The 11183-nt window shown below is 40.7% G+C and overlaps 1 protein-coding gene across 2 annotated transcripts in view; it reads left to right on the top strand.

Annotated features, from left to right (window-relative positions):
- Positions 1 to 5959: 5959 nt before the first annotated feature.
- Positions 5960 to 11183, top strand: part of wwp2 (WW domain containing E3 ubiquitin protein ligase 2) — a 66075-nt gene continuing 60851 nt past the window's right edge. For both annotated transcript variants that reach the window (XM_075470556.1, XM_075470555.1), the window contains exons 1-2: positions 5960 to 6023; positions 8393 to 8474. In XM_075470556.1, coding sequence (XP_075326671.1) covers positions 8405 to 8474 — 70 coding nt within the window. In that variant the 5' untranslated portion in view covers positions 5960 to 6023; positions 8393 to 8404. The remainder of the gene's footprint in view (positions 6024 to 8392; positions 8475 to 11183) is intronic.

Here is an 11183-nt window from a genome sequence, read left to right as displayed (position 1 = left end):
ATGAAAAAACATCTGGAGCAGAGTGTTCAAGAAAAGACAAGCCAAATCTCCATCTTGATTAACAAATTGAACACTGACGGAGAGCAGCAGAGAAAATCTTTGACTGTGTTAGACCAGTTTAAGTCGGAACTCCTTGAGTTTGAAAAAAAACGGGATCTTAAGTGTGTCTCTTTGGAGGAGAGTTACAGGAAGCAGCTCGCCGAAAAAGAGGAGGGCTGGCAAAAAAGACTGCAAGAGTTGGAGCAAAGAGGAGACGTAGAGAGGATGTGGCTCCAAAAAGAACAAGAATTGAGATATCAAAATAACAGTCTAAATGAGCTGAACAAACGGCTGATGAGAGAGAACAGTCACCTTCAAGGGAAAAAGAGAAGAAAGCCGTGGTGGAGGAGACGAATCCACTTGAGGAGAAAAATTCCTCTGTGCGGACGGACTGAGAGGGAGACTCCATCACCTATGTGGTAACAGTGAGTCCCAGTGGGCTGCATCGTATTCTTTCCATGTGATTTTTTCAAGTAGTCTTCACCGAAGCTTGCTTGATGAAATTACCACTTCACTTCCACAAAGTAGTGGAAATGTGAAGATGGAAAGTATTTAAAAAGTTTAAATAAAACATTTGAATAAATGACAACGCATTAGAAAAACAAGAGGATTGATAAAAAAAATAACAGTTTTTTATTAATCCTGTTATTTTTTTAATGTACATGTAAATTATATGTACATTAAAAAATGTAATACATTATAATACATACATACATACATACATATATATATATATATATATATATATATATATATATATATATGTGTGTGTGTGTGTGCGTGTGTATGAGGTGTCAGACAGTACATACATATGTGTTCAAATTAATAAAAATCTTGTCAATATTTCCTCATTTATTCCTTCATTCTTTCAATTTTCTCATTTGTTGTTGATTTGATTTGATCATTTAATAGTAAACTGGTGATAAAGCTCTGTAGATGCGTATTACCAACAGGAAATGCTTATATTTTCAGCATATTTTAGCATATATTTTATTGCTTTCCAGATTTAGAACTAAACAAGTAGAAGCTGCTGTCAGTGTTTATCCACCAGGTATGTGGACCAAACTCCCAGAAAACTTAGCCTGGCGACGCCATCCTACGTACTTCCGCCCAAAAATTTTGGCTCCGCACATAGTCTGGCCAAATCCCCCTACCTCGGTTCGCTCAGTGTTTTGCCAATCAGCAAACAGTTGCGAGTGGTGACGCAGAACTCACGCGCGGAGTCCATTGTAGTCCATATAATTGTAGTTCAACCGCAGCGGAAATAAACATGGCGACGGAAGAACGCTAGAAGCTATCCATGAAGTTGTCTCAACTCTGGAGAGGATTACACAATTAAAACAAGAGCAAGAGGAATGCCTCTTCAATTTTGTTAGTGGCAAGGATGTCGTAGCTCTCCTTCCAACTGGCTTTGGGAAAAGTTTGATTTATCAAATGGTACCGGTATAATGAAAGCGGATGTGGGAAGCATGATTCGCGAGCTAGAGCCTCGCGAGAGTAAGCATGAACCTCGGCGCATAACCAACGTCATTTCTAAACATTATGATTGGTTAAGGGAACTCTGTTACTCCAATGAATTTAAGTTGCTGGGTAAGGTCCCGCCCTCCATGGAAACGGATTCCTCTTGGGTTTTCCCAGACTGTTTGACAAAGTCAACAGTCGGCTTTCGCCCAGGCTACAGAAAACTGCAGATCTGTGTCAAATCTAGCTTCTCTTATTTCAAACTTCAACACTTTCCCGTTCACTACTGCATTGAATTAACTGGTTTAATCCAATTAGAGGACTTAGATTAGTATCTTTCACTGCCTTAAACCTCCCTCTTTGTGTATTACTTCTGCTCTCGCATTTATATTAAATATCTTAAAATATTTCTCTATTATTCTGTGATGTATGAGGACATACCTCTTCTATTTTCAAAGGACAAAGTTACCAGGGGGGAACCAAATATTTCAGCTGTCTGAAATAATCTGCCCCCCCCCCCCCCCAACATGAGCCGCTTTCGGACTGTAGGAACCTTTGGCAGTTCTAATAACCTTTTAATCCACGGGGCCGTTTTCTCCCGTGTTCGGACATACAGCAACTCGGGGCTTTCTCCCTTAGTTCCTATAACTATTTAGCTCCTACTCCGAGGTCGGGTCTTTTCATGGTTCTATAGAACTAATCTAAGGGAGGTGTGTGGTGGTCGGTAACTACGCCCCATGTAATTCCATCACGGCTGAAATGTCTCCTCGTATGACACAGACACAACCAGCGGGTGTTTAATAAGTTAACTTACACTGGTCTCATTTGTCTGCAGCGCTCTGCTCTCCTTTCTTCCTTCATGAAATAAAAAAGTATCTCCTGACTCTCTCTGTGAGCTCTTCCAGCCTCGATATTAGACGCCTGATGTGATTGTCCATGATTAATATCACCATCATGCAGACCATGTACACAGTGGCCTCCCCGCTCTCCATATTAGCTTCTTGGTGGTGTTTGTTCTACTCTCCTTACTTTTACCGTTTTGTTTTGTGTTTGAATGTAGCGCTAAACGGCTAACGGCTAACACGTCGCTGTGCAGACGGCTGCGCGCGGCACATCAGTCCCTATCAGGTCCCGACTCATGTGCGAATGCAGACTGAAACAGTTCCGCTGGGGAAGGATAGTTATCAGAACGAAATTCGAGGAGGGTAGTTCTGATAACTATTTTCTTAGAACTGTCTGTCCGAAAGCGGCTATGGTAACAAATTCAGCTGAAATATTTGGTTCCCCCCTGGTAACTTTGGCAAATAAAGTGCAAATGTTTTCAAATTCTCAAGGATAGTTGTGTATAACTGAACAACCTAAATCTCCAGATGATCAGTTACTCCCTGCCCATGAGGTAACAAAACATTACAAGATATGAGCTTCAGGCTGAAACATTGAATTTCCCTTTGATGTTTCTAAAAGTATTTTTTGTCCTTTAAAAATAGAGGAGGTATGTCCTCATACATCACAGAATAGAGAAATATTTTAAGATATTTAATATAAATGCCAGAGCTTATTATCTCATTTTTCGTGTCCTGCTATCAGCTAGCTTTCATCCCTTTATATCATCAATAAAAATTATAAATACACACAATGGGCCTCATGCAAGAACATTTTCGTATTCTTATTCTAAATTTCTCTCACTTTTTTCGTCAGAAGGTCTCATACGAACACACCACGTCAGATTCAACAAACGCTCTAAACTTCGGAAAAAGTGTGTAAACGACCTGCGTAAATGATGAATCCCACCCGTGCGTATTTAAGGGGCACATGCACGAGGATAGTAAATTTGCATACTCCACGCCCAAAATAATACCAGTGCTTCCTCGCTCCTGAGCCAGGAAGTGTTGAATCATGAGAATGGCATCATGGCGCATAAAGAACAACTTTACGGGCTCTGAGACTGAAGTTCTGCTTTCAGAGATCCAAAAAGGAAAATCTGTCATTTTTAGCAGTGTCAGCAGTGGAATTACGGGACCTGCTAAAGCGAAGAAATGGGAAGCAATTAGGAGTGCTGTTAATTCACCTGTAGTTCATAATGTCACCGAAATAAAAAAGAAACGGTTTAATATGAAAATAGCTTTAAAAAAAAAAAAACATCTTGCCATGGGCAGGTGCTCCATGACTACAACTAAAGCTGTGTGATCAGTTGTTGCCTCATCATTATGGCACTTTGATGGGGCGGTCCATGAGGGGGGTCTCCTGGCACCACACCTTCTGGTCTGCCTGGGCTGGTTCAGGTTGTAGGAGACCCTCGTTCATGGCAATACTGTGCAAATCTGGCATGCCTTCTCTGGGCTATAGAGCAGTTTGCCCCCCGCTGTATCGAGAAACACCCACCTGGCCTTCAGCTCAGTGCGCTCCACAACAGCACGGGTGCTTTGATGCGTATATGTGTCTCGTGCTCCAGTTATGTTTGGCAGTCCAGCCACGGGATGAAAGTCCCTCTTAATTTGTACTTGTTGGACAGCGGTGTGTGGGAATCTGATGTACCATGGGTGATAAACTGATGAGAGCTGTGATGACCAAGGGGAGCGCACGACTCACAGAGGACTGGGACCCCCCCGATCTGTCTCCAGTCTCTCTCTGAAAGGTTCCAGTGGCCAAAAATCCAAGGGTGGTGAGGACCTGGACGTGTGGTGGAATTGGGTTTGATCGGCTTGTTTCTCTCTGGAGTTGTGGCTCTAGCAAGTTGCATATTAGCAGCAGCACAGTCCATGGCAATCTAAATCGCGATGTCAGCCATTCGTCTGTCTCCACAAGGATATCTACACGTTCTCTTCAAGAGCCTGACGCGCTAAGGCATCCAAATGTAGCAAGTCTGCCGCTGGTTACACTTCCCATTGACCTTGTTATATACAGAGTCAAATTAACCTTCAATTAGAGCATAATTTAAGTCAAACAGAATAATGTCAGCATCATTATGGGGTATAATGTATATATTTATTTATGTTTGCTTCAAAGTAATTAAATATATAATCCATTAGTCAAGCAATCTTGATTGGAATAACAGCGGACTATTTTATGAAACTCCTACGACAGGTTTGGATCACTCGTAAATTCTGTTCGTACCTGAAAGAAAACGTAAAATACGAAAAGATTGGTGAATGGGCAAATTCTCTTAAATCACTCGTACGCACGACTTAAGAACAATTCTGTGCGTACGAACGGTTCTTGCATGAGGCCCAATGTGTTGGAAAACAGTGTTTGCTGGCTGACTGGGCCTCTGTGGTGTGTCTGCCTTCCAGGGTTTGTGATTTGAATGATTAGCTCCATCAGCTCATTAGTCAAAAAAAGATCCCAGATCCCAAGATTCTCATGCTGGTGGAGCTGTCGTTGACAAACGAGGCTGCTTTCATCATGTTACCTCAAAGACACCCAAACTATTCCTCAGCCTGATGACCTCATAACATCACTGGGGTCAAACAGGTTTCAGTGTGTGTGTGTGTTTGCGTGTGTGTGTTTGTGTGCCATAGTCTAATGCTGTATTCATTATAATGGATGTCAATGGGAGCCGTTTCTGTAATCTGCCATTGCAGAAAAACTAAAAATCTATAAAAACTGATGTTGTAGCTCATCAATGACATATCCCAGACCTAATAATCCCCCATAGAATATTTCACTTTGCATTGCATACATTGAAAATACAGCAGTTTTTGTGTGTGTGTTTTAACAGAAATTGGTGTTTACCTCATATACACTGGTATTTAAAGGGTTATTTTTTTTTTTTAAATAATTGAAAACTTGGTGATTATGATCAGAACTGAAGTGGAAGAAAAGATTTCTAAAAACTAAAACCCAAAAACAACAAACATTGAAATCAGACATCACAAAAAAATAAAAAATCCCTAAAAATCAATGTTGTTGCTAATCATTGACATATCCCAGACCATAATTATCCCTCCTCAATAATTCCACTTTGCATTCCATATTTTGAAAATAATAATATATGGAATAAAAAAATTGTGGAAAAAAAGTGGAAAAAATATTAATATATGATGTTTTTAGGTCGTTTTAAAAGGGGACAAAAATGTCCCTTTTCAGAAATTAAGGAGTTTTTTTTCTACACAATGAAAAATTGCATTGTATATGATGTGTGTTTGAAATTCGAAAAAATAGTAAAAATGCACAACTGGACCAAATATGATGAGTATCACTATCTACAGTGTGAAATTAGAAAGTGGATTAAAGTGGACAAAAATGTCTCCTATCAGGGATTAGGGTTAAGTGGGTATGGAAAATTAATTATTGAATGAATAACGTCCTCATCGGCATTCAACATTTTTTTATCTCTACATACCTACAAATAAATCTATTATCTACAAAAAAAGATATTTTTTAAATCGGAAATTATGTTTATCATAGTTTATCACCCACAATCCTTTGTGCACTGAGAAAAATATACCTCGGGTCACGTGGTTTTGTCACTGAGACGGAAATGAAAGTTCACTAGCGACAACGGCGGATCACAGCTGAAAAAGGTACGAGGATGATCGCATTTATGCTTCATTTTTTGGTGTGTCAATGCACACGGGGTCTTCTGACGTGAAGCAGACAACTATAAATGCTGCCCTACTTGATTTCTAGTGTTTAGAACAGGTTGTATTGACATGTCCTTTTTGTAAAACCCCACTACGAAGCTCGCTGGCTAACAGTTAGCATCTATGGTTAGCATCCCCTGCGTTAAAGTAGCTAAATTTAGCAACGGTTTAACGGAAATTTTGCGAGCGCCCCTCCAAATTAAAAGAGAAAAACGTAATATTTAGACTTTAAGATTGAAATTTGGTCAGTTAAGAGTTTACACAATTATTTAGTTGATTGAGTAAATGTTGTGTCCACTCCAAATTGTAAATTATGTGTTGGTTCTAACTTGTTAAATGTGAAAAATATATGTGTTTGATGGATACGCTTGATCGGTTTTAGGTTAGATTGGTGCTCAAACAAAACAAAACTTTCAGTGCCAATTCTCCACTAGTATTTTGTCATCTTATATACAAAACCGCGAATGGATTACGGGTCACAGCCCAAGTGTTGTTAGGCAAAATACACAAGAAAAACAGCAAAATGTGCCTGTTTTCCTTTTGTTTGAAAATGTTATCCGGAAGTGTTGATATTTTCTTTGCCTTCCATTGACTTTGTGATGCATAGCAGTACCTCAACCATCTTCCGTGTTTGTGTTTTGGCACAGCAGGCAAGGGTATTTAATAAGGGCACAATAAATGAGTTCAGCGGGAACAGTCAAATCTTTATCGGGTCTAAATGGAGCTTAGCCACCGCCCAAACAGTAAAGCGGATCAGGCTAACGCTGCGCTGCCGGTCCGCTTGTTTCACAAGGTTGACGGAGGATGCTGTTCGCTTTTGTTTTGATTGCTCTCAGCGCATCGTCTGCTGCTTAGGGACATAACCTCAGGTGGCTATTTAGTTTACAAAGCACCTAGTTGTTTTCTTTGGTTACGACCTGACCAGGCAGCACGGGTCTGGACTGGTTTCATACCAACTGCAGTCACCTTGGTGTTGCGGGAGGTAACAGATCACAGCATGGGGACCTTCATCACAAAACATTTATATAGGTTTCAGAATCCCCTGGTGCGTACTGAAGGAATGAACACCAAGGGAAGAATCATTGGAGTGTTTACCTCTGCGGTGTACTGCAGTTTTCTTTGCGTTATATGCTGCAGACTTCATCTCTGACTTTGCTCAAGGTGATGTTGATGGGGACTTGGCTCTCACTGCCTTTGATGGTTAAAACAAATCTCTGCTGTGAGTGGCATACATTAGAGCAGGCTGCCAAGTACAGCAGGAATTCAAGCCTTGATTTGCATTCATTACAAGGTTTGGCTCAATATTGTCATCTGTGTTGACGTCTAAAAGTATGCCAAACTCTTTTGAATTACACTGAGCTGCATTAATTCATCATTAGTAATGTACTCTGTCTAATATAAGAGTCACAGGGGAAGACTTCTGAATTAGAGACCTTTTTATGTAGAGGGTGCTCACACTTTCAATGGACAGTTTTTACTTTCTGAATCGCCACAGTTTCTCAACTCATTCTCCCACATTTGATGCGGTTAACTGATATTGACTTCACATGTATAATCGTGAGAGTTATGACTGTTGGAGGATAGAAGCAACATGGGGAGAGAAGGGTTTTTCCTGTAGGCAACACTATTCTGCAGACTCGGTGCGGATTTTCAGGGTACGTCATTACCCGATGCGGTTTACAGCCAGATATGAGTGGCACCGCATGTTAAGTTGGACCAGGGTAAGACAGATTATGATGAACTTTGATGAAAAATGAACAGCGTCTCTGCATATCTCACCGTAAACCCCCTGGGCTTCCAGAAGATTCATCTTCTACTTGATGTTACGATCAATGTGAAGTACATAACGGGATGAAATAATTCTCCAACTGAGTAATTTTCCTTTTTGTGGCTTTTCTCCCAAGAAGGGTTGAATGTCCCCCGTTTCCAAATAACTTTTCAGTCAGTGGAAAAGCCGAAGTCACTCGGCGTACTGCTTGCATATTCCATAAAATAACAAAAAGTAATGGTGGAAAAGTGTCACCGATGGGTATTGGAAAATTACAAGGTATCTTGCATTTCTATATCTAAGCAGGGGAATGGAATGGGGGAAGGGATAGTTTGCTTTAATGCTTGTACGACTCACATCCTGAGCGTGCACCACTCACAATGAGCAGCGACTTTAATCAGAGATCAAATGCTTATGCTGGGAACAGGTGCTGCCTTAAGAGCTAAAGTCGGAGCAAAATCACAGCGAAAATCTCAGATTCTGAGAAAGTCTTTCAAACGACTGACTGGTAATATTGTGTGCGTATCTGTTGGTGTTACAGAGCTGTGATGTCATGGCTGCTGCCAGCGTGACCAGACCTGGCAGTGCCCAGACCAATGAAAAGTCTCAACTGATCCTAAAAGGTAATTTATTTCTCCATTTTCCTTTTGTCACATTATTGACCAAGCCGACAAAAAAGAGGAGGTGCATTGATTAGTCTTCAGATGCGTCTTTGGATACATCAAGAAGCAACTAAAATGCATCTTGACGAGGGTTTTTACCCACAAATGAATGAATTAAAACTCATTGTTGCATTTTCGTACATAACTTTGAGCAATTGGATCTATTTAACTTGCTTTTTATTAGCCGCTTTTAAAAATCAGACATCTCTTCTTGTCTTCAGTCTTTAACCCGGCCAATGATTTGGTTGGAGAGTGCAGGTGTGGCTGTTTCTGTAAAGCGAGTTTTGTGATTGGAGCTTAAACCCATTAAAAACATTCTCCATGAAAGATGCCACAGATTTGATGATCCGAGCAGCAACTTAAAGTCGACAGCCCCTTGTCGATTCTTTCCTGATTTGCCAGGCTGTCAGTGTTCCTTAACTTTCGGGTAAAAACGGCTAACACAATTCCTCATATTAGTTGTACTTGCAAAGAACTCACTGCGAGCATTTTTAACTAGTTCACGCTTTGTGGTAAGTTCATAAAATAGCACAAAAAAAGTGTGCTAACCACTCGCTTCTGAGCCCCGGATTCCTTCCCCACGCCACCCGTCGCCTACATTAGCATCACATGGATAATGTAACATCTTTTTATTCTGTGGTGTTTTACAGCAGTAGAGCAGAATGTTCTGATGACACTGTGCTTCTTTATTCTTCTGCTGTGGTGGAAAGTTTCACTAATTGGTGGTGCATGTTGTGACACTGTGTAGGCTTTAAACTCCAGATTATTTCCTGTCACTGCATCGATGGACGTTCATGTCCCAGATGGAAATACATGGACATTTCCACACCTCTACTATTCCTTAATAACTTAACACACAGACACCCAATCTACACTAACGTACGTCATCGTTTAACTTGTAGTTATCATCCTGTATTCACACACATGTCACTTATATCTACTAAAACAGGTTGAATGGTTCAACAGGCAGTCAAACATGAACCTTGTGATCATCCCTGAGCTTCAACATTTCCAGCTTCTCTTTGGCAACAGCTGTAAACCTCTGACAACATATTAGGCAATAGTTTCACAGATTTCTCCTTAAAGTGATACTCCGGAGTAAATTCAACCTGGGGTCATATGAACGGTGATATCCAGCCAAGTAGCCCACCCGCAGTTTTTTCGATATTGGCTGAACATCAGCTGAGTTACTGAGTTATCCCGAATAGCTTCGTACAAGGGTTAATGGATCCAGGTCCGTATCTCCAAAATTACCACACTAAAATCACATGCCATGACACCAAACTTCTACAGTAGTACAAATATGGTCTGTACTCACAAAGCGATGCATTTGGAAGTTTGAAAATAGTCCAGGAGTTTATTATTATCAACACAAGCCTGATAGCTTCTCTGCAGCTAAAGCTACGTCGACGTCACTCCAAGGCGCTGGGAGCTTCAAAGTAAGATGAGGGTTGATCTACTACTGTAGACAACAAAGCAAGGCTGCTCAATTTCTCCATTGATAAAATAATTTCACAACTCTACAACATAAAAATTCATAAAAAAACATGTAGAATATAGCATATACTTTGTTGTCTACAGTAGTAGATCAACCCTCATCTTACTTTGAAGCTCCCAGCTCCTTGGAGTGACGTCGACGTAGCTTTAGCTGCAGAGAAGCTATCAGGCTTGTGTTGATAATAATAAACTCCTGGACTATTTTCAAACTTCCAAATGCATCGCTTTGTGAGTACAGACCATATTTGTACTACTGTAGAAGTTTGGTGTCATGGCATGTGATTTTAGTGTGGTAATTTTGGAGATACGGACCTGGATCCATTAACCCTTGTACAAAGCTATTCGGGATAACTCAGTAACTCAGCTGATGTTCAGCCAATATCGAAAAAACTGCGGGTGGGCTACTTGGCTGGATATCACCGTTCATATGACCCCAGGTTGAATTTACTCCGGAGTATCACTTTAAAGCTGCAGTCCACAAGATTTGTTGTTATCATATGTAAAGTCCTACTTTTTGGCATTTTAAGAGTTTACATGATCTATCAGAACGCTTGAAGTTGAAAACGGTGACCTCCGTAGTCGCAAAATGCAAGAAATGCTTATTTTTTGAACCGAAAAATAAAAAGTTATTCAACTTCCTGTCCCGCCCCATCAAAACACATGAGAACTCGTGCACGTAGACGTGCACGCCAGATGCGCGTACACGACTCCTCATTCATCAACTCACCTGTCATTTGCGATCATGGAAGACACAGTAAGTAGACTAGCCCGTAATGAAGTTCAATAGTCCAGATAAATAAGCGTGGGGACGAGCCTACCTTGTATCGCGGGTGCACAATCGGTGATTGACAGGCAGCAGAGCCCAGCTCGTAAACCTGATTGGTTACCTTTTACCGGTCCGGTCTGCAATTTTGTAAACAAACCTGCTGGCTTTGGAGGGACCTAGCGGGACATATAGGGGACCTAGAGAACTCTTTTTTTTTTTTTTTTTGTATTGGGGTATTTAATGTACTACTTTCAGAATCCCCGGACAGTTCCAGGCATTATGCTTGAAAAAGAGTTGCAGACTGCAGCTTTAATGTGAAACTTTAATCGTGCCTTTCAACTTCTTCCTTCCCGTGTTGCCAGGAAATAATTTAGTCTTAATTCCGCATCCTTTTCACCTGACTTTGT

This window comes from Odontesthes bonariensis, chromosome 7 (assembly GCF_027942865.1).
Source record: "Odontesthes bonariensis isolate fOdoBon6 chromosome 7, fOdoBon6.hap1, whole genome shotgun sequence".
Taxonomy (NCBI): Eukaryota; Metazoa; Chordata; class Actinopteri; order Atheriniformes; family Atherinopsidae; genus Odontesthes; species Odontesthes bonariensis.
The sequence above is the reverse complement of the archived record's forward strand: the minus strand, read 5'-3'. Positions and strand labels throughout refer to the sequence as shown.